Source organism: Oryctolagus cuniculus, chromosome 2, assembly GCF_964237555.1.
Source record: "Oryctolagus cuniculus chromosome 2, mOryCun1.1, whole genome shotgun sequence".
Taxonomy (NCBI): Eukaryota; Metazoa; Chordata; class Mammalia; order Lagomorpha; family Leporidae; genus Oryctolagus; species Oryctolagus cuniculus.
The window spans coordinates 174,129,382-174,150,185 of NC_091433.1; the positions used below are offsets into that span (position 1 = coordinate 174,129,382).

General features: G+C 41.7%; 1 protein-coding gene across 7 annotated transcripts in view; it reads right to left on the minus strand.

The window, feature by feature from the left end:
* SPDYA (speedy/RINGO cell cycle regulator family member A) overlaps positions 1-20,537 on the minus strand; it is a 49,699-nt gene extending 29,162 nt beyond the window's left edge. Inside the window, exons 1-6 of one of the 7 annotated variants that reach the window (XM_051839950.2) lie at positions 20,417-20,537; positions 14,055-14,162; positions 13,495-13,746; positions 11,421-11,479; positions 6,613-6,698; positions 1,378-1,549 (exon numbers count right to left, since the gene is read on the minus strand). In XM_051839950.2, the coding sequence (XP_051695910.1) occupies positions 1,378-1,549; positions 6,613-6,698; positions 11,421-11,479; positions 13,495-13,746; positions 14,055-14,100 (615 nt within the window). In that variant the 5' untranslated portion in view covers positions 14,101-14,162; positions 20,417-20,537. Of the gene's footprint in view, positions 1-1,377; positions 1,550-6,612; positions 6,699-11,420; positions 11,480-13,494; positions 13,747-14,054; positions 14,163-18,812; positions 20,230-20,314 lie in introns of those variants that run through there. The other 6 variants (XM_051839952.2, XM_070069289.1, XM_002709941.5 and 3 more) reach the window with 6 other exon arrangements.
* Between the last annotated feature and the right edge of the window lie 267 nt (positions 20,538-20,804).

Here is a 20,804-nt window from a genome sequence, read left to right on the forward strand (position 1 = left end):
GAACTCCAGTAAGGGATATGGTGTCACAGGCATGGCTTGAGCTGCTACATCACAACACTGGCCCATTGCATAGTCAGAAAGTTATTGCTTAATTCTTGTAGTGGCCCCAACAATAATCCTCCTAATTAACAAATATGCATATTTGCTCTCTTCATGTTGTTAGTAAATACAATAAATAAGGTTAGTTATGGGCAGCATTCTGTAACATACCACTGAAGTCTTCCCTCAGTCAAATTCAGGTTTGACAGTAATCCATTCACTGGTTCTTCTGAACCATAGTTACTTAACTAGATAGGATTTCATTTAATTAGAGCATTATTTAACTCACAATTACCAACATTTCTGAATTAGTACTAGAGCTTACAGTGATTAATGCTTTCCATTTAATTTTTCACTCTAGAATTTTTCTTTAATTTGAAACATTAGCTTTCTTTATGTAAAACCAGAACACTTGATAAAATAACATAACAAAATTGTTAATGTTCTGCTGTTTTTTTCTTGATAAAATTTGGAATTAAGTACATTTACTTAATGTATTTCATGTGAAAAGAGGTATGGTTTTTAAACATTTAAATTACATTGATTTCATGCTGCTGATACTTTAATCTTGGGAACTTGAAATTTCACATACTTCAGTGAAAATTATTATTGAACTCCAATATTATTGCCACCCTTAAGATATTTTGGCGGCCGGCGCCGCGGCTCACTAGGCTAATCCTCCGCCTAGCGGCGCCGGCACACCGGGTTCTAGTCCCGGTCAGGGCGCCGGATTCTGTCCCGGTTGCCCCTCTTCCAGGCCAGCCCTCTGCTGTGGCCAGGGAGTGCAGTGGAGGATGGCCCAGGTGCTTGGGCCCTGCACCCCATGGGAGACCAGGAAAAGCACCTGGCTCCTGGCTCCTGCCATCGGATCAGCGCGGCGCGCCGGCCGCAGCGCGCTGGCCGCGGCGGCCATTGGAGGGTGAACCAACGGCAAAAAGGAAGACCTTTCTCTCTGTCTCTCTCTCTCACTGTCCACTCTGCCTGTCAAAAAAAAAAAAAAAAAGATATTTTGGCATAATCATATGACCTGTTCCAATATATTAGTAATTGTTCAGATAGGAGAAACACATTAAAATCAAAATACTTACTATAGAAGTAGGCTGCTCTGAAAAGCACCAATGATAATTTTTAATTATTGTATTACAGAATTCAAACAGCAACATGGTAATGTACACACTGTATTCACAGTAATGATCAGGTTAATGGTCTACCCTTACGTATACCAAAAAACAAAACAAAACAGAAACCAAGATCCAAAACTTAGACACATGTTAAAAAGAAAAGTTAGATAAACAGAATGCAAAGATTACATATATATAAGTACTTAAGAATCCTTACCTCCTCACAGCATCGCCTGCTTACAATAGCCCTATAGTCAATTCTATCCCAGAGCTGGTCCCTTAACTTTAAGAAATTAGGGAACAATTTTCTCCAGTTTTTCCCTAAAGCCCAGGGAAAAATTTCATACTTGGACTCTTCTTCATCTTCTTCAACTGTGTTAGCCAGGTACCTAATAAAGAAGACCAACAACTCAAAAAAGAAATGGGTAAAAGGACAGGCAAAAGTAGTTAACCAAAAATAAATGAACACATTAAAGACGTTCAACCATACTCGTAATTAAAGGAATGCAGATTAAAAATATATAAGTTTTACAAATACTGAATTTTGTTCTAGAATGAAGTTACCTGGAAACAGTCTGATCTTTCAGGTATCACTTTCACGATTTGTTAGGTGATCTGGAGCAATGTTCAGTCTGGAACTAATTATTCCTCACTACTAAGGCAAGACCTTTCTGAGTACTCTTCTTAACACCCCATGAATTATAAGTTTTCACAGTCTGGCTGGTGGGAATAGGCTTACTTCTAGTCCTTTATGAATGTAGGCCCTGTTCTTCCTAGTCTTTTCTTATCATCTTCCCACACACTTGAGTAGTTTCCTTATACACTTCTGGAAATCGGAATTCTGTTGAATATTTGAGGAGAACCAGGCATGCAAGGAAGCAAGAAAATACAACTGATAATAATAAGTATAATCACTCAAGCTAAACCAATTCAAAAGTGACACACATGGTAGACATAGCAAAGACATCAAAACAGTTATAACTGGACCAGCGCCATGGCGCACTAGGTTAATCCTGTGCCTGCGGGGCCGGCATCCCATATGGGTGCCGGTTCTAGTCCCGGTTGCTCCTTTTCCAGTCCAGCTCTCTGCTGTGGCCCGGGAAGGCAGTGGAGGATGGCCCAAATGCTTGGACCCCTGCATCCGCATGAGCTTATGGCCATTGTGGCCATCTGGGGAGTGAAGCAACAGAAGGAAGTCCTTCCTCTGTCTCTCTCTCTCACTGTCTGTAACTCTACCTGTCAAATAAATAAATAAAATCTTTAAAAAAAAAGTTTTAACTATCCCATAAGCTCAAAAAGTACACACATTGAAGATACACCTGTAGAGACAAACACAATATGTACAATGAAAAATACAGACTAGAATTAATGATAGATTGAATATTGTATATTGTGAATTATAGACAGCAATAAAAACTATCCAAAATGAAAACATACAGAGGAAAAAAAAGACACAAAAATCACAAACAGCATCATTTAGCTATGGAATAACTTCAAAAAACCCAGTAAGGGTAAAATTGGAGTCTCTAAAAGGCAGCAGGCAGATAGAAAAATATTTGAAGAAACAATGGTTGAAAATTTTTCAAAACTTAATGAAAATTATACACCCACAAAAAGCTCAATGAAATCCAAAGCACAACAAAGATGAGGAAAATTACACTAAGATACATCACAGTCAAATTGCTCAAAACTAATAATAGAGAAAAATCTTAAAAGTACTCAGGGAAAAAAAGGTAACACAGGAACAAAGATAATGATGGAGCAGATTTCCCATGAGAAATAATGCAAGCCAGGGCTGGTATTGTGGCATAGTTGTAATGCTGCTGTCTGGATGCCAGTATCCCATATGGGTGCCAGTCCAAGTCCTGGCCACTCCACCTTTGATTCAGCTCCCTGCTAATGGTCTGGGAAAAGCAGAGGAAGAGGGTCCAAGTGTTTGGGTCCCTGCCACCCATGTGGGAGACCCAGATGAAGCTCCTGGCTTCAGCCTCGCCCAGCCCTGCCCACTGTGGCCATCTCGAGAATGAATCAGTGGATGGAAGATCTCTCTCTTTCCATCTCTCTCTCTCTAACCTTGAGTTTCAAATAAATAAATAAAATTAAAAAGAAAGAGGGGGGAGAGCAAGAGAGAGAGGAGGAGAGAGAATGTAAGCCCCATAGATGCCTTTCCAAGAAAAATGGAAAACTTACAATAAAAACATTACAAAACACATAAAGGAACAAAGCACTATGAACAGAAACAGATCCTAAAGTCTTAAGATATTGCAATCAATATATCAGAATGTCTAATATGGTAAAAAAAAAAAATCTTGTAAGTACCTTGATAACATATAGGCATAAGTACACTTGAAAAATAAGAAAATAGAACACCTATAAATGAACATATAATTAAATTAATTAGCATACTAGACATAGCTGAAGATTAGTGAACCAAAAGATAAATCGAGAGCCTTGTTTGAGTGCTGACTACTCGGCACTTTTGATCCTGCTAAATGTGTCGAGGAAGCAGCAGATGATGGCCCAAGTACTTGGGTTCCTGCCATTCGTGTAGGAGACAAATGGAGCTCCTGGTTCCTGGCTTTTGTCTAGCCCAGCTCCAGCTTTTGCAGGCATTTGGCAAGTAAACCAGCTAATGCAAGATCTGTCTCTGCCTTTCAAATACATACATACATACATACATACAACTCAATCTATTAAAAATATAGCCCAGAGAAACAAAGATAGGAAATGTTAAAGTGAAATAGAACATGGATTGAGTTATAACATGTTTAATTGGTTTCAAAAGGAGGAGATGGGGGAGAGGAATATTTGAAGATACAGTGATCAAAATTTTCTAAGAATTGCTTCAGCTTTTGAACAACTCATCAATCTTCATATTCAGGAAGCTCATCAAATCCCAAGCAGGTTATATAAAGGAAACCAGTGCCAAATACCAAAGAAAGAGGTTTATTATGTTTAAAATTTTTTAAATATTTTTATTTATTGGAGAGGAAATGGGAGTGAAGAGGGAGAGAGCACACACACCACACTGAAGCCAGGAGCTGGGAGTACAATCCAAATCTCTTCCATGGGATGCAGGAACCTGACTACATGAGCCATCGCCTGCTGCCTCCCAGAGTCTACATTAGGAGGAAGCTAGAATTGGGTATGGAGGTGGGAGTTGAACCCAGGCATTTTGATAGGGGATACAGGCATTCCAAGTGGTCCCAGTAAGTTTTAAAAACAGTCAGAAATGAAAGTAAATAATCCCAAGTGGATTCTTGAAGTGCAAGAATAAATAGTAAGCAAAGATATAAATATGTGGGCAAATTTGAGCAAATTTTGAAATGTATAAAAAATGTCTAATTTGTAGGAGGGCGACAGGCAGAACTATAGAACTACAAAACAAGACTATTAGGTAGCAGGGGATTAGAGTTAAAATGACTCAGTTTGGGTGGATGTTTAGCCTGGCTGGAAAAACTGCTGTTATGAGGCACATATCCAATACTTGAATAACCTGGTTTTGACACTCACCTCTGGCTCCTGATTCCACCTTTCTGCTTGCTAAAACAGACTATGAAAGGCAGTGGAGATGAGTCAGGTAACTGGGTTCCTGACATCCACACTGGAGATCTAGATTGAGTTCCTGGCTTTGGCCTGGCCCAGCCTTGGGTAGGCATTTGAGGAGTGAACCAGCATATGAGCATAAGGAGGGAGTGAGCTAGCTAGCTAGTTCTCTCTCTCTCTCAAAAAAAAAAAAAAAAAAAAAAAAAAGAGAGAGAGAGAGAGAGAGAGAAATATACAATGCACTACAATAGACTAAAATGCTATACCAGAGCTACATCATGAGTCTGTTTTTCAGGCTCAGCTCAATTAGACAAAATATATTTATCATATACATGGAAGTTGTTCTCTATTTAAATTTTTTTATTTATTTAAATTTAAAATCTATTTGAAAGTCAACAAACTACAATTAAGTGAATAATAGTTTAATTTAATTTATGGATCAATGGCTGAATTTTGCATTGGTAAAGAGCATTTGAATTTCCATCCCAGCTCCACTGCTTACTAGCTTTTGTAATCATGGAAAGTACTTAATCATCCTAAGTTTCAGTTTCCTTATTTATAAAGTGGAGATAATAAAAAAATGTATTTCATAGGGAAGATTAAACAAGTTAACACATAAAAAAATTGTGGTGTCTTCCACATAATATTCAGTATTAGCTAATACTATTATATTCTTCCAATTTAGTAATTATCACCAAATTTTAAATTTTCATTTTCCCTATGTATTGGAAAATGTATCTCTTTAATACATGTGGAGATCAGTTACTTCTATTCTTATTTCTTTAATAACTTTTTGAATCTGAATTAAATAAAAAAATGAGTAAATATTTATTCTTAAGGGCTAACATCTATTATGGTATTCAATTTTTAAATATTTGTATAGGTAGTTCCAAGTTAAATATTTAAAATTATATTCAGGAGCCGAAGCTGTGGGGTAGCGGGTAAAGCCGCCGCTTGCAGTGCCAGCATCCCACATGGGTACTGGTTCGAGTCCTGGCAGCTTCACTTCCAATCCAGCTCTCTACTATGGCTGGGAAAGCAGTAGATGATGACGCAAGTCCTTGGGCCCCTGCACTCACATGGGAGACCTGGAAGAAGCTCCAGGCTCCTGGCTTCGGATCAGCCCAGTTCCGGCTGTTGTGGCCATTTGGGGAGTGAACCAGGGAATTGGAGACTTCACTTTTTCTGCTTCTGCCTCTCTGTACCTCTTTGAAGTAAATAAATAAACCTTTAAAATAATTAATGAATTAAATTAGATTCATATACTGCCATCTATAGCATTATATCCAGGTATAGGGTGGAAAAGGAAATGCATTTAATTACATTGATTCCAGCTGAACTGAGCTATATAATGGAAAATCATGTCATTGAAACCATTTAACAGATTACAAAGCTCATATGAACTATCTGAGGTCTGTGAAAAAACTAGAAAACAATGTTCAGGCATTCCAAGTGGTCACTAAAACAGTCAGTGGATGCTAAAGGTATCAAATATAAATAACTCCTAAGTTATAGACATAGCTCCACAAACAGTATATGTAGAATATTTTCCACAAGCTAGTCGATGTAAAAGGGCAATAATGATGATATAGTTCCTTTACCAACTGGAAATTTCAGAGAATATTTTAGCATTAAAAATATCTAAGTCAAAAAGGAGAGAATTTGAGATAATTTATATGGAAGCACTCTGAAAAATGTAAAAGGAACAATAAATATTAGGTAGGTAGTGCAATAAGTTCAGTGAAAAGAAAATAAAAATATCCTATTAAGGTAAAAATGAATAGCTTTTATACAAGAAGACCTATTCAAAAATATATATAAAGTTTTAAACAGCCTATGTTTTAGTGATACAGCATATGTATTATAAATAACTAATGCAAAAATCACTTGGTGATTAGATACTTACAAAGCAATAAAGAAATTTATCCTGGTATGTTCATTTATAGCAAATTTAGCCCTCTTGAAATAAACAAAGGTCATAGCCAAAAGATACTATAAAGAAAAAAGTTAAAAATTAACACTTTGCTTTCATACACTGCTTTAAAATAGCTTTCAAAATTTCTCATAAGCTATAACAATATGTATCCTTACTAAGAATTACCTATTTTAATATTTTTTGCTTTATCTAACCAATACATTTGAGCACTGAGAAATAGTTCTTGACCATTTATGATTAATTTCAGAAATTATTATTATAGCTAATATTTTTAAATACCAGTTTTTCAAACTTAAATTTCAAACCTATAGACATTGAAAAAACATACATCCTTTACTGAGGTTCACCAGTTAATATTTTGCCACACTTGCTTGACATTTCTATTTGTATGAATGTATATCTAATTTGTTTCTGAACCCTTTGAGTTTCTTATAGAAACCATCCTCTACTTTTTAAAACAACCTTTATGAATGATTTTTAGGGGCCCATGTTGTAGTGCAGCAGGTTAAACCGCTGCTTCCAACACCGGTATCCCACACCAGTTTGAGTCCTGGCTGCTCTACTTCTGCTCCAGCTCCCTGCCAATGCATGTGGGAAAGTAGCAGATGGCCCATGTGTTTGGGCCCCTGACACCAATGTGGGCAACACAGAGGGAGTTCTGGGCTCCTAGCCTCAAACTAAATGCAATTAAATGACTTCTAAATAAACTATCTTTAGATATAAAAATAACATGGTTCTATTTCTGGGTGGAGTTCCAGACTCCTAGCTTTGGCCTGGCTAAGTCTTGGCTGTTGTGTCCACTTAGGGAGTGAACTAGTAGATGGACAATCTCTTTGTAACTCTGCCTTTCAAATAAAATAAATCTTTTTTTTTTTTTTTTTTTTTTTTTTTGACAGGCAGAGTTAGAGAGACAGACAGAGAGAAAGGTCTTTCTTCCGTTGGTTCCCCCCTCAAAATGGCCGCTATGGCCGGCGTGCTGCACCGTTCCGAAGCCAGGAACCAGGTGCTTCCTCCTGGTCTCCCATGCGGGTGCAGGGCCCAAGCACTTGAGCCATCCTCCACTGCCTTCCTGGGCCACAGCAGAGAGCTGGACTGGAGAGGAACAACTGGGACAGAATCTGGCGCCCCAACCGGGACTAGAACCCCGGGGTGCCGGTGATAGAGGCGGAGGATTAGCCAAGTGAGCCACGGCGCCGGCCAAATAAAATAAATCTTAAAAAAAAAAAAAAAAGATACATGCCTAGATAATATTAGAGCATATAACAGATTCTAGTAAATAAGCATAGTATTCTAACACATTTATCCTATTATCAAAGGATTGATCACAAACGTGATTCCAAGTTTTCAGGGTAACGTCCAGTATAAAGAACTGTTGAAATGATAACAAATTCCTGGTTAGTTTCTTTTCTAACACTGCCCCCTGCTGTACAACAATTTTAATCCACTTAAAACTGGACATCTTAAAAACTTCACAACTCCACAGAAACTGGATCTTTTACACAAATATTTTTTTAATTGTTAAAAGTGTTAGTAACATTGTAATTATGTCAAAAATAGCCCTTGGGGCCAGCATTGTGGCATAACTGGTAAAGCCACTGCCTGCAGTTCTGGCATCCCATATAGGTGCTGATTCAAGTCCTGGCTGCTCCACTTCTGATCTAGCACTCTGCTGTGGCCTGGGAAAGCAGTGGAAGATGGCCCAAGTCCTTGGGCCTGCGCACCCACGTGGGAGACCCAGAAGCTCCTGGCTCCTGATTGGCTCAGCTCTGGCTGCTATGGCCATTTGGGGAGTGAATCAGCAGATGGAAGACCTCTCATTCTCTCTCTGCCTCTGTAACTCTGCCTTAAAAAAAAAAAAAAAAAAAAAAAAAAAACAAACACACACACACACAAAAACAACAAAAAAAAACTCAACCTTAAAAAAACAAACAGCTCTTGTATTTTACAGATGCATCATTAAATAGTTATTGATAAAATGTTAGGATGACTGAGATTTGCTTCAAAATAAACCAGTCTTTGATGGGGAAGAGGGTTAAAGAAATAAGAATAGTCATGAGTTTATTGTAGGCTTTTGAGACTGGAAAAGTGGGCCTTTGTTCTATTCTATGTTGTACATGTTTGAAATTTAACATTCTTTGTCATCTTAAACTTCAAGGAAGAATTTTTTTTTTTGACAGGCAGAGTTGGGGGGGGGGGGGGAAGAAAGGTCTTCCTTTTTCCGTTAGTTCATCCCCCAAGTGGCCGCTACAGCTGGTGTGTTGTGGCTGGCACGCTGCGCCGATCCGAAGCCAGGAGCCAGGTGCTTCCTCCTGGTCTCCCATGTGGGTGCAGGGCCCAAGGACCTCAGCCATCCTCCACATGCACTCCTGGGCCACAGCAGAGAGCTGGACTTGAAGAGGAGCAACCAGGACAGAATCTAGTGCCCCGACTGGGACTAGAACCCAGGGTGCCGGCACCGCAGGCGGAGGATTAACCTAGTGAGCTGCGGCACTGGCCCAAGAAAGAATTTTAACAGAGGGGCTGCTGTTGTGGCATGGTGCAGGTTAAGTCACTGCTTTCGACAACAGCAATCCCATACGGGTGCTGGTTGGAGTCCTGGCTGTTCCACTTTGGATTCAGATCCCTGCTAATGTGCCTGGGAAGGCAGAAGATGATGGTAAAAATGCCTGGGCCCCTGCCACCCACATGGGAAATCTGGATGGAGTTCCAGGTTCTTGGCTTTGGTCTGGCTCAGTCCTGGCCATTAGGGGAGTGAACCAACAGATGGATGACCTCTTTTTAACTCTGCCTTTCAAATAAATACAAATCTTTTTTTAAAAAAATGTTCACATCAGGGGTAGGAGTTGTGGTACAGTGGGTTAAGCTGATGCCTGGGATGCCCACATCCCATACTGGAGTGCTAGAATTAAGTCCCACCTCTACTTCCAATCCAGTTTCCTACTGTTGCAACTGGAATGCAGCAGATGATGATCCAAGTACTTGGGTTCATGCCACCCATGTGAGAGAGCCAGGTGGAGTTCTTGGATCCTGGTTTTGGCCTGACCCAGCCCTGGCTGTTGCCAGCATTTGAGGAGTAAACCAGCCATAGAAGGATCTTTTTCTCTCTCATCACTTTGCCTTTCAAATAAATAAATCTTTTTAAAAATGTCCTCATCGGTTGGCACCATAGCTCACTAGGCTAATCCTCCGCCTGCAGTGCTGGCACCCTGGGTTCTAGTCCTGGTTGGGGTGCCGGATTCTGTCCCAGTTTCTCCTCTTCCAGTCCAGCTCTCTGCTCTGGCCCAGCAGGGCAGTGAAGGATGGCCCAAGTGCTTGGGTCCTGCACCTGCATGGGAAACCAGGAAGAAACACCTGGCTCCTGGCTTCGGATCGGCGCAGCGCCGGCCGTAGCAGCCATTTGGGGGGGTGAACCAGCAGAAAAAGGAAGACCTTTCTCTGTCTCTAACTCTGCCTGTCAAAAAAAAAAAAAAAAAAAAAAAAAGTACAAAAAATGTCCTCATCAATATTAACTTAGTGGGTATTTAATGTTTTAAAAAAATATTTGGTGATTTTATTTATTTTCCTATCAGCATTTTTAAAATTTATTTATTTGAAAATCAGAGCTACACAGAGAGAGAAGGAGAGGCAGAGAGAGAGGTCTTCCATCTGCTGGTTCACTCCCCAGTTGGCCGCAACAGCCAGAGCTGCGCCAATCCTAAGCCAGGAACCAAGAGCTTCTTCCAGGTCTCCCAACAGGTGCAGGGGCCCAAGGACTTGGGCCATCTTGTACTGCTTTCCCAGGCCATAGCAAAGAGCTGGATAGGAAATGGAACAGCTGGGACTCGAACTGGCACCTATATGGGATGCTGGCATTGCAGACGATGGCTTTACCCACTATGTCACAGCACTGGCCCCGGGTATTTAATCTTGAAATTAACCAATTCATCTTTTTTGTTGGCTCACATGTTATTTTAAGTGTGATGTGAACCTATGCTGAATTTTCTATAGGACTGGTAAGTCTAAACGGCATTGCCAAAGCAGAAATCATTACTATTCATAAAAAGCACAGAAACAACACTGTTCCTAGTATGTAAGTTAGATATTCTTTCCTGAAACATTAGTTCCAAAATAAATATTAAACTAATTTTAGCCTACAAGATTATTTGGATTTATCTGAATTACTACAAAATAAGATTTTCCAAGTACAGTGAATCTCGGAATTTTTTTCTACACAGCCTGATAAAAGGTAGTAATTCTGATCACAGGAGTAAGTTGAGGCTGGAGATTTGATGCAGCTGGTTAAGCTGCCATTCCACATCAGAGTGCTGGTTCTTGTCCTGGCTGCTCTGCTTCTGATCCAGCTCACTGCTAATAATGTGCCTGGGAAGTCAGTGGAAGATGGCCTTGCCACCCATGTGGGAGAACCAGATAGAAGTTCTTGGCTTCTAGTTTCAGCCTACCCTAGCACTGACTGCTGCTGCCATTTGGGGAGTAAACCAATGGATAGAACATCTTTCAAATAAATAAAATAAATCATTAAAAAAAAGCCATTAAAAATTGGATTAGGTCCATATTGATTCTTATTTTCAGATGGACAGAGTCATTTAAATCTAATCAGCAATATTCAATGAATCTATGCTGTATGCTAATTCCAAAGTTGAATGCGTAAGGATTCTGCCTTCAAAGCACAATATAGGCTAGCCCCTTTCCAAACCTTAATAAAGCAGAAAATTCTCACAAAATTCTCTAATGATCATGTAACATAAAAATGCTAACGTTTATATCATTATCAAATTTACCTTGTCTGCAATTTTACAGCAGCAGTCCATCCACAAGAAATCTTGAATTAAATCGTCATCTACAACAAAAGATAGCTATGACTTGTCTTTTAAAAATAGAACATTTCCTCTTGAAGAACTGCTACATAAGATTATAAATGAGGCTTAGAAAGCAAACAAAAATGGCTGGACCATTTTAGCATTGTTTAAGGTGTAGTTTCCAGTCCTTTGATATATTTACCACTGCAAGGACTGTACAAAACCTACTGCCTAATTGTTCAGCTTCCCATTTGATTTAACTGAAATACAGCTCAGGAAGGAAATGGAATGATGGAAGTGTCTGGGTTACTGAACATCTAATAGCACTTTGTGAAACAAGTCTTGGGTAACTCTGGCTCTTCTTTCCTTTCCAAAATCAATCTTAACAGGGGGAAATGAAATCTGATAATAATCAGTTTTTAAGAAACAATGACTTAATATTCTGATTCCTAAATGTTTTAAAATGTATTCTAAATATGTTTTTCTATTACTTTCTCCTTAGATTTTAAGGTATTTTTTAGCTTTGAATTCTTCTTTTTTGTCTTATTTACCTAAATTATTCAAATACATATGAAAATATCTACATAAAAACTCATTTAGAATTAACATTTAATTTTGGAAAAAAGCTGAATATTAGAAAAAATATAAATAAACAAAAACACTGTAGAGGGGCTGGTACTGTGGCATACTGGATTAAGCTGCCACTTCAATGATGGCATCCCATATGGGTGCTGGTTCGAGCTCCAGCTGCTCTACTTCCAATCCAGTTCCCTGCTAATGTGCATGGGAAAGCAGCAGTAAATGGCCCAAGTCCCTGGGCCCCTGCTATCCACATGGGAGACTCAGATGAAGCTCTTGGCTCCTGCCTGCCCAAGCTCTGGCTGTTGTAGCCATTTGGGGAGTGAAACAGTGGATGAAGATCTCTTTCTGTTTCTCCTTCTATCTGCAACTTTACCTTTCAAATAAATAAATCTTAAAAAAAAAAAAAGAAACTCATCTTTTCATTTTATTTTTTCTTACATATTAATCAGCTTTAATGTACCTGGCCTTCCTGTAAACAAGGAAGTCTGTTCCCTGGATCTACTAGGCCCTGTAATCTACTTGACTTGATTCATTCCCACAGATACTTATCTAACTACCTTCTTTTCTGCCCCTGCCCCCAATAGATACCTTCTCTTTCTTGGCTAGTAGAAGTGCCATGCAGAAGTTTCTTTTTGTCTAATTGTTATGAAATGTTGTCAGCAAAGTACTGTTGCCTCATGATCTGAACAAGCTCTATTTCATTATATGAACATGCTGATAAGGCACAGTTAAATTTTTAACATTCCCAAAACATGACTCTAAAACTTCTCTAGGAGAGCAACTTTCCCAGTATGCTTGGTTTTAGCAGTCAAAGCCCTGGGATACCCCTCAAGGCCAGTTAAACTGGGTTAGTAGCTCACCTAAGTCTTGTCTTTAGGGCAAATGAAACTCAGGCTATGAACCTGAATTGCCTAGATTTACATTTGACACTTGTATTTAATTCACCTAAAAGGTAGAGGAGTCTGAATTTTTAATTCATAAGCAAGCAAGCAAGCAAAAAACAAAAACACCAACATTAAAAAACTCAGGTAATGGCCGGCGCCACGGCTCACTAGACTAATCCTCCGCCTTGCGGCGCAGGCACACTGGGTTCTAGTCCCGGTCGGGGCGCCGGATTCTGTCCCGGTTGCCCCTCTTCCAGGCCAGCTCTCTGCTGTGGCCAGGGAGTGCAGTGGAGGATGGCCCAAGTGCTTGGGCCCTGCACCCCATGGGAGACCAGGAGAAGTACCTGGCTCCTGACATCGGATCAGCGTGCTGCGCCGGCCCCGGCAGCCATTGGAGGGTGAAAAGGAAGACCTTTCTCTGTCTCTCTCTGTCCACTCTGCCTGTCAAAAAATTAAAAAAACTTAGGTAAAACAAAAATTTGGTTGTAGATGGGAAATTTGACCCAGAAATCAGCAATCTCTCTGATCATTTTGGAAATGATAAAATGTTTGCATTCTAGCTTTTAAATGTAATTGCACTGTAAACCTACCAAATAATTTAAAGAAAGCAGTCATTTCCTGACGCCGTATAACTAGGCAAGGACCTTTGGGGCGTTTAGATTTGTTGCTATTATGTGCATTTTTTTCAGATGCTTGCCAACTATCTTTAAAAATAGGACGCTTCAGATTCATGGATTTTTTGGGTTGATGTGATCTACTTGGTCCTGATTTTACATGAATAGTTACAGTAGGTGGTGTCTCACAACACATCTGATTGTGCCTCATATTGGTTTCCCAAGAATCTGTAAAAACAAAACATACAATTAGTTATCACATTCATTTCTATATAAAAACAACTAAATGGATGATACTACCAGAGGTAGTCATATAAAACGTAACTAAACTTGCTATTAAAATGTTATTTGTGGGCCGGCGCCATGGCTCACTTGGTTAATCCTCCGCCTGTGGTGCCAGCATCCCATATGGGCACCAGTTCTAGTCCTGGTTGCTCCTCTTCCGGTCCAGCTCTCTGCTGTGGCCTGGGAAGGGAGTGGAGGATGGCCCAAGTGCTTGGGCGCATGTACCCGTGTGGAAGACCAGGAAGAAGTACCTGGCTCCTGGCTTCGGATCAGCGTAGCTCCGGCCTTAGCGGCCATTTGCGGGGTGAACCAACGGAAGGAAGACCTTTCTCTGTGTCTCTCTCCCTCACTGTCTAACTCTGTCAAATAAATAAAAAAAAAATGTTATTTGTTACAGTGTTAGAAGTTGCTTTTTGAATTCATTACTAGCTATACTTCCTTTACATTTCCTCTGCTCAAATAAGATAGTACATATTATTTTGCCTTGGCTATTAGGGAACCCCAAACAAATGTGAAAGTTAATTTTAGAAATTATATTGAGTTTATCATGTATTTGCGGTGTTTTCTTCCTGATAATTTATATCACATGGTTGTTATATGCCACTTCCAATTTTTATAAAACAAGGAAAACTATTTCCAGAACTAAATTATTATCAATGTCAAGTGCTACATTAAAAAGCAACCTCTTTCCCCCAAAAAACTCCACAAATCTTTGTATTAGTAAATTCTTTGACATATTACAAAATTTATTTAACAAGCATATTTTGGTGTTCATTAAAAAGTTGAAAACAAAGAAATGTATGGTACAGGAAGGATTTTCTTAAGTTGGTATCCCTACTTTTTAAAGTTGTGAATGAGTATATGGCCATGCTATTTGAGTGGCTCTTTATAAATGTATGTGAATATACAGTGTTATAGTATGATAAAATCTGAATCGAAGTTAAACCATCAATACTTAACAATATGCATACTAATTACCTTGTTGGTACTAATTCATAAGCATGATTAGTACAGCTAATACCATTTATGTGGTCAAAGTACTTCTAGGGAAATGGGAGACACAAATAGGCAAAGCAGGAAACTACTCTAAGAACCTAATGAAAACCTATGCATCCATAACTCAGTGGCCCAGCAGCCATGCCTCCCCTCATATTCAGGGAGGTAGGTACACATTCTTCTTCCTGACCCTCAGACCCTTCCCCACTGAAGGAAGGACTGTAAAATAAAATTGGGTGTAGTGAGACTGGAGTATCACTATTCAGTATAACATGAGCCACACTTGTAGCTGTATATATTTTTTAAAAGATTTATTTATTTGAAAGGCAGAGTTACACCGAGAGGGAGAGGGAGAGGGGGAGGGGGAAGAGAAGAAGGGAGAGGGGGAAAGGGGGAGAAGGAGAGGAGGAGAGGGAGGGGGGGAGAGGGAGAAGGAGAGGGGGAGAAGGAGAGGGGGAGGAGGAGATGGGGAGGAGGAGATGGGGAGAGGGGGAGGGAGAGGCCTTCCATCCACTGGTTCACTCCCCAAATGGCCTCAATGGCTGGAGCTGCACCAATCCAAAGCAGGAGCCTGGAGCTTTCTCTGGGTCTCCCACGTGGGTGCAGGGACCCAAGGACTTGGGCCATCTTCCACTGCTTTCCCAGGCTATAGCAGAGAGCTGGATCAGAAGTGGAGCAGCTGGGTTTCGAACTGGTGCCCATATGGGATGCCAGCGCTGCAAGGCAGTAGCTTAACCCACTACTCCACAGTGCCGGCCCCAATAGCTGTATATTTTTTAAAAGCCACATTTTTTTTAAAAGGGAAGCTTTAATATAATTATGCAAAACATACTCAAAATATAATTTAATAATACAATCAACACAGAAATTAGTGAGGTATTTTATACCCTGAGTCTTTGAAACCTGGTGGGTATTTTATATTTATAGCATATTTCAATTCCGAAGCTAGTTTTTTAAAAAAGATTTATTTATTTATTGAAAGGAGAGAGAGAGAGGAGAGGGAGAGACAGAAAAATCTTCCATCCACTGGTTCACTCCCAAAATGGCTGCAACAGCTGGAGCTGGGCTACTATGAAGCCAGGAGCCTGGAGCCAAGAGCTTCTTTCAGGTTTCCCATGTGGGTGGCAGGGGCCCAGGGATTTGAGCCATATTCCACTGCTTCCCCAGGGGCACTAATCGGGAGCTGGATCAGAAGTGGAACATGGGCTGGCGCTATGGCAATAATGGATAAAGCTGCCACCTACAGTGCTGGCATCCCATAAAGGGCCGGTTCAAGTCCTGGCTGCTCCACTTCCAATCCAGCTCTCTGCTATGGCCTGGGAAAGCAGTACAAGATGGCCCAAGTCCTTGGGACCCTGCACCTGTTGGGAGACCCAGAAGCTCCTGGCTGCTGGCTTCGGATTGGCGCAGCTCTGGTCGTTGGGGCCAACTGGGGAGTGAACCAGCGGATGGAAGACCTCTCTTTCCCTCTTTCCCTCCCTCCCTCCCTCCTTCCCCCCCCCCCCCCGCCTGTGTAACTCTTTCAAATAAATAAATAAATATTTTAAAAAAATGTGGAGCAGCTGGTACTCATCCTGTTAGGGGTGCAGGTGCTGCAGGTGGTGGCTTTACCCACTACCCATAGTGCCGGCCCCTCTGTGGCTAATTTTTCAACAAAGTGAAATGCAGTCCTACCAAGAAAATGAAGTTGTGTAAAGTGGGAAATTGTTTATACTGCACCAGTTCTTAAACTAAATAAAAATTAAATCTTCAGTTGCATCACTCACATTTCAAGTATTTAATAGCCACATGTGGCTAGTAGCTACTGTATTATACAGTGCAGGACTAGATTAGGAAGAAGAAATGATACTTTATCAATTCTACAAATACTTCTCCCATCTTTCTTTCTGGATCCTAAGGTCCAAAGAGAAGGAAATTATGGAGTTGGAGCATGGGTGCTATAAACTCTACGGAAAGATAAGTAAGTGATCAGTTGAGCCTTCAGTTTGTGTGAGAACTTTCTGCTCTGAACAGGTGGAGGCTTCATCTACATCTTTTTTTCCAAATAAGAGCAGACTTATATCTAGATGGAAAAAATTAGGCTTCTCAAATTGGGTCGTTGGGCTAGGCAATATACCAGAACACAGAACAACTGTGGCACATCTTCTAGGACTAAATTTTACTGAATGGTAAGCAACTTTAATTAGTATTTTAATATTTTAAAAAATGGGTATGTCATGAGATGAAATGAAATTTTCCTACCAAATGGACAAAATATTATGCTCACAGTAGGTCTCTTTATTCCACTAAACCCTAATGTTCATTTTAGGGTATATCATAAGAGATTTGAAACAAATTAAAAGAACATAAAATGTCTGAAAATCTCCAGAGATTCACTTAAGTTAATCAGCAAACTTTGGCAGGAAGGCTGTAGAGAAGAAGCTCAAGGAGAGAAGTGATCAATGCTACAGTTTTGGTCATATTCCACCTTGAAGTAGCTTTTAATTTTGTTCTTTGTTTAGATAAACTAACTGAACAAGAGTTCTGATGGCAGGCAGAAGGAAAGGAATGAAAGAAAAATTAAAATATGGGTCATTTCAGACAGGGTAAGAGACAGGGAAAGGGAGTGAAGTAGGAGAAACTGAACTGATAATGGTAAAATCCTTTACTGGATTTTTACCTGGAATCATCAACATTCAAAACAACCAAGCTGGGGTTGTCATGGTGCAATGGGTTAAGACACCACCTGTGGTGCCAGCATCCCTTAAGTGTGACAGTTGAGTCCCTGCTGCTCCCCTTCTGATCACTGCTAATGTGCCGGGAAAGCCCAAGTACTTGGGCCCCTGCCACCCACGTGGGAAACCCAGAATTCCAGGCTCCTGGCTTCAGCCTAGCCCAGCCCCAGCCAGCTTTTGTGGCCATTTGGGGAGTGAACCAGTAAATGGAAAATCTCTTTGTTTCTCCCTCTCTTTCTGTATCTCTGCCTTTCAAAAAAGTAATTTTTTCAATCAAGCCAAAACTCACACTTTAACAGGATATCTAGGAATAATTTGTATTTATTTATTTATTTTTAGTAATTACACCATATTAATTCTCTGCATATTTGAAATAATTTCTCTCTGAGGTAAAGTAAACGGTAATGCTTCACAGAATCACAAAACTGAAGCAAAAGTAATCTGGAGATTCATTTGCCTATACTAAAAACCTAACAGCAAAGCCAGCATTGTGGAGTAAAAGGTAAAGCATCCTCTTGGGATGCCAGCATCCTACATGGGCACTAGTGTGTGTTTCAGCTGCTCCAATTCTGTTCCAGCTCTCTGCTAATGGCCTAGGAAAGGCAGTAGAAAATGGCCCACCATGTTTGGGTCCCTGCCACCCATGTTGGAGACCTGGATGAACCTCCCGGCTTTGGCATCCCCCAGCTCTGGCTGTTGTGGCCATCTAGGAAATGAACCAGCAGATGGAAGTGCTCTCTCTCTCTCTCGTGCTCTCCTCTAACTCTTTCAAAATATATAAATCCTTAAATAATGATAATAATAAAATCCTAACAGCAATATTCATTGGCAACTCAGCCTTCTTTATAATTGCCATCACATACTGAACACTTACTATGAGCCAATGTAATAACACTATGTGCCACATTTTACATGCATTATCTCATTAACTTCAAGATGAATGAGTTATTTTATTCTTACTTTATAGATAACAAATTGAGGCTTAGAGAAGAAATTTGCTCATAGCCACAAAATTAGTAAATGATAAAGCTAACATTTGAATTCCAGGACTATTTCATAACAAAGTTCCATAATCTTTAACCACTAAAGAATTGTTTTAAATATTAAATGAAATCATGTGTAAAATACTTGCCACATAATAAATACTTCAATATTACTTATTGTAACCTTGTCAGGAAAAGAAACCCAGCTATAAATCTCTTTATATAAATTTAATTCTATCATTTGTAATGTAAATATGCTTGATAAACTGTGACTTGATGGCTTAAAGAAGCATTGCTATAGAGAAGAGTTTATTACCTTTTTGCTAAAATGAAGTAACTCTTAAAAAGGAATCCTTATTGGGGCCGGTGTTGTGGCGTAGTAGGTAAGCCACTGCCTGCAATTCCGGCATCCCATAGGAGCACCAGTTCGAGGCCGGGCTGCTCCACTTCTGATCCAGCTCCCTAATGTCCTTGGGAGAGCAGAAGAAGATGGCCGAAGTCCTTGGGGCCCTGCCACCCACATGGGAGGCTGAGATGAAGTTTCAGGCTCCTGGCTTTGGCCTGGCCCAGCCCCCAGCCATTGTAGCCATTTGGGGAGTGAACCAACAGATGAAAGCTCTCTTTCCCTCCTCCCTACAAGTCTGCCTTTCAAATAAATAAATAAATCTTCCAAAAAAAACTTTATTGAAATGACTACCGCCATTTCTACCATAACCTGCACATCTAACTACTGAAAAACAACACAGCAAATTGGAAAAGTATTCTGGCAAAACTGCTAGAAGCTTTGCTTGGGTTATTATCGAATCCCCACAATTTTGAGGTTTTAAAGATCTTTTCCAAAAATGTAATTTCATATAATGGCTACAAAAAAACTTATTAGAAAGGCAGAGTTAGAAAGAGTGAGAAAGATTCTGCATCTGCTGTCTCTCCCAAATGGCTGCAACAGGAAGCCAGCCAGGAGCCTGGAATTCCATCTGTGCCTCCTACATGGGTGGAGGGGCCCAAGCACTTGGGCGATCTTGCCCTGTTCTCCCAGGCACGTTAGCAGGGAGCTGGATGGGGAGAGCAGCAGCACGGCCTGGTGCTCATACGGTATGCCCATACAGTTGCCCGTGTTGCAGGCGGCGGCTTAATGCTTTTGATCTGGCCAAATGCTAGGCGAGCGTGCATGGCTGTTCGATACGTTCAAATCGGATTAGAAATCTCATCCATTCGTGCGTAAGCGCGTCATATATAATACACTTCCTTGAAGTGGTAGGAATCAAAGGAAACCAAATGAAAATATCAAATTATGTGCTAGAAAATGGGGAGGAGGTGTGAACAAAACCATCCCTGCCGCCACCCTGGGTCTGCATTAGCCAGGTGGGAACGGAACCCGGGAGCTCCAGCATGAGACGTCGGCACCTTCCCCGCCGTCCAAACTTCCACCACCCGTGGACCCTTAACGCGGCAGCTAGTAGAAGAAAGAAAACCAACAGCAGGCAGAGGCTCCGGGGGGCGGCCCCGGGGGCTGCGAGGGGAGGGCTCTCGCGCTTTGAGAAGCAGGCCCGGGCCCGGCCCCGAGACGCCGGCGCGGACGCCCCCGGGACCACCGCCCCGCTCCGGCAGTCGGGGCCCCCGGGGCGCTCACGGCCTCGGGAGCTGGCCGCGCCCCGTCCCCGACCCCTCCCGCGTCGCCCCACAGCCCGCGCCTTCGCCCCCGGGCGCCGGAGTGTGCGTGCTCGTTACCGCGAAGGCATCTGAGGGGATTCGCGAGGGGAAGCGCGCGGGGCGGGGCTGTGGCGTCGGCAAGGGGCAGGGACGCCGCCACCAGCTCACACGAATGGGCCGCGGGGTGGCAGCCGGAGGGAGCGGAGGGGCCGGGTGCAACCGGAGACTGGCACGCGAGGCCCGACCCCGGCTGCGGGCGAAGGTACCTACAAGCACCCAGGACTGCGTGAAAATCCCCGCAGCCGTCAGCCTCTACCACAGCGTTCCGGGCCTCAGACGGTTGCTCTCTGGGGCCGCGCCCACAACACCTCCTATTCGAACCCTCGCGCCCGGCCTTGAGACCAATCAACGAGCAGAGCCGGCCTCTGGGGGCGGGACTTCCGGGCCCCGCGCACTGGCACGGGGCCGCGGTTGGCAAGAGGCCTCCTACGGTTACACGGCGAGATTTCTCGAGCTACAAAGCGCAGGCAAAGCTCACACGAGCTGCCTCAGTTGACCTCTTCCCCTTGGACGCTTCACACCGCCAGTCCTGCGTGGAGCATTTGACTTTTCCTCTAGTGAGGCCGCAGGCCTGTCCTCAGCCTGATCCCGCAGTACC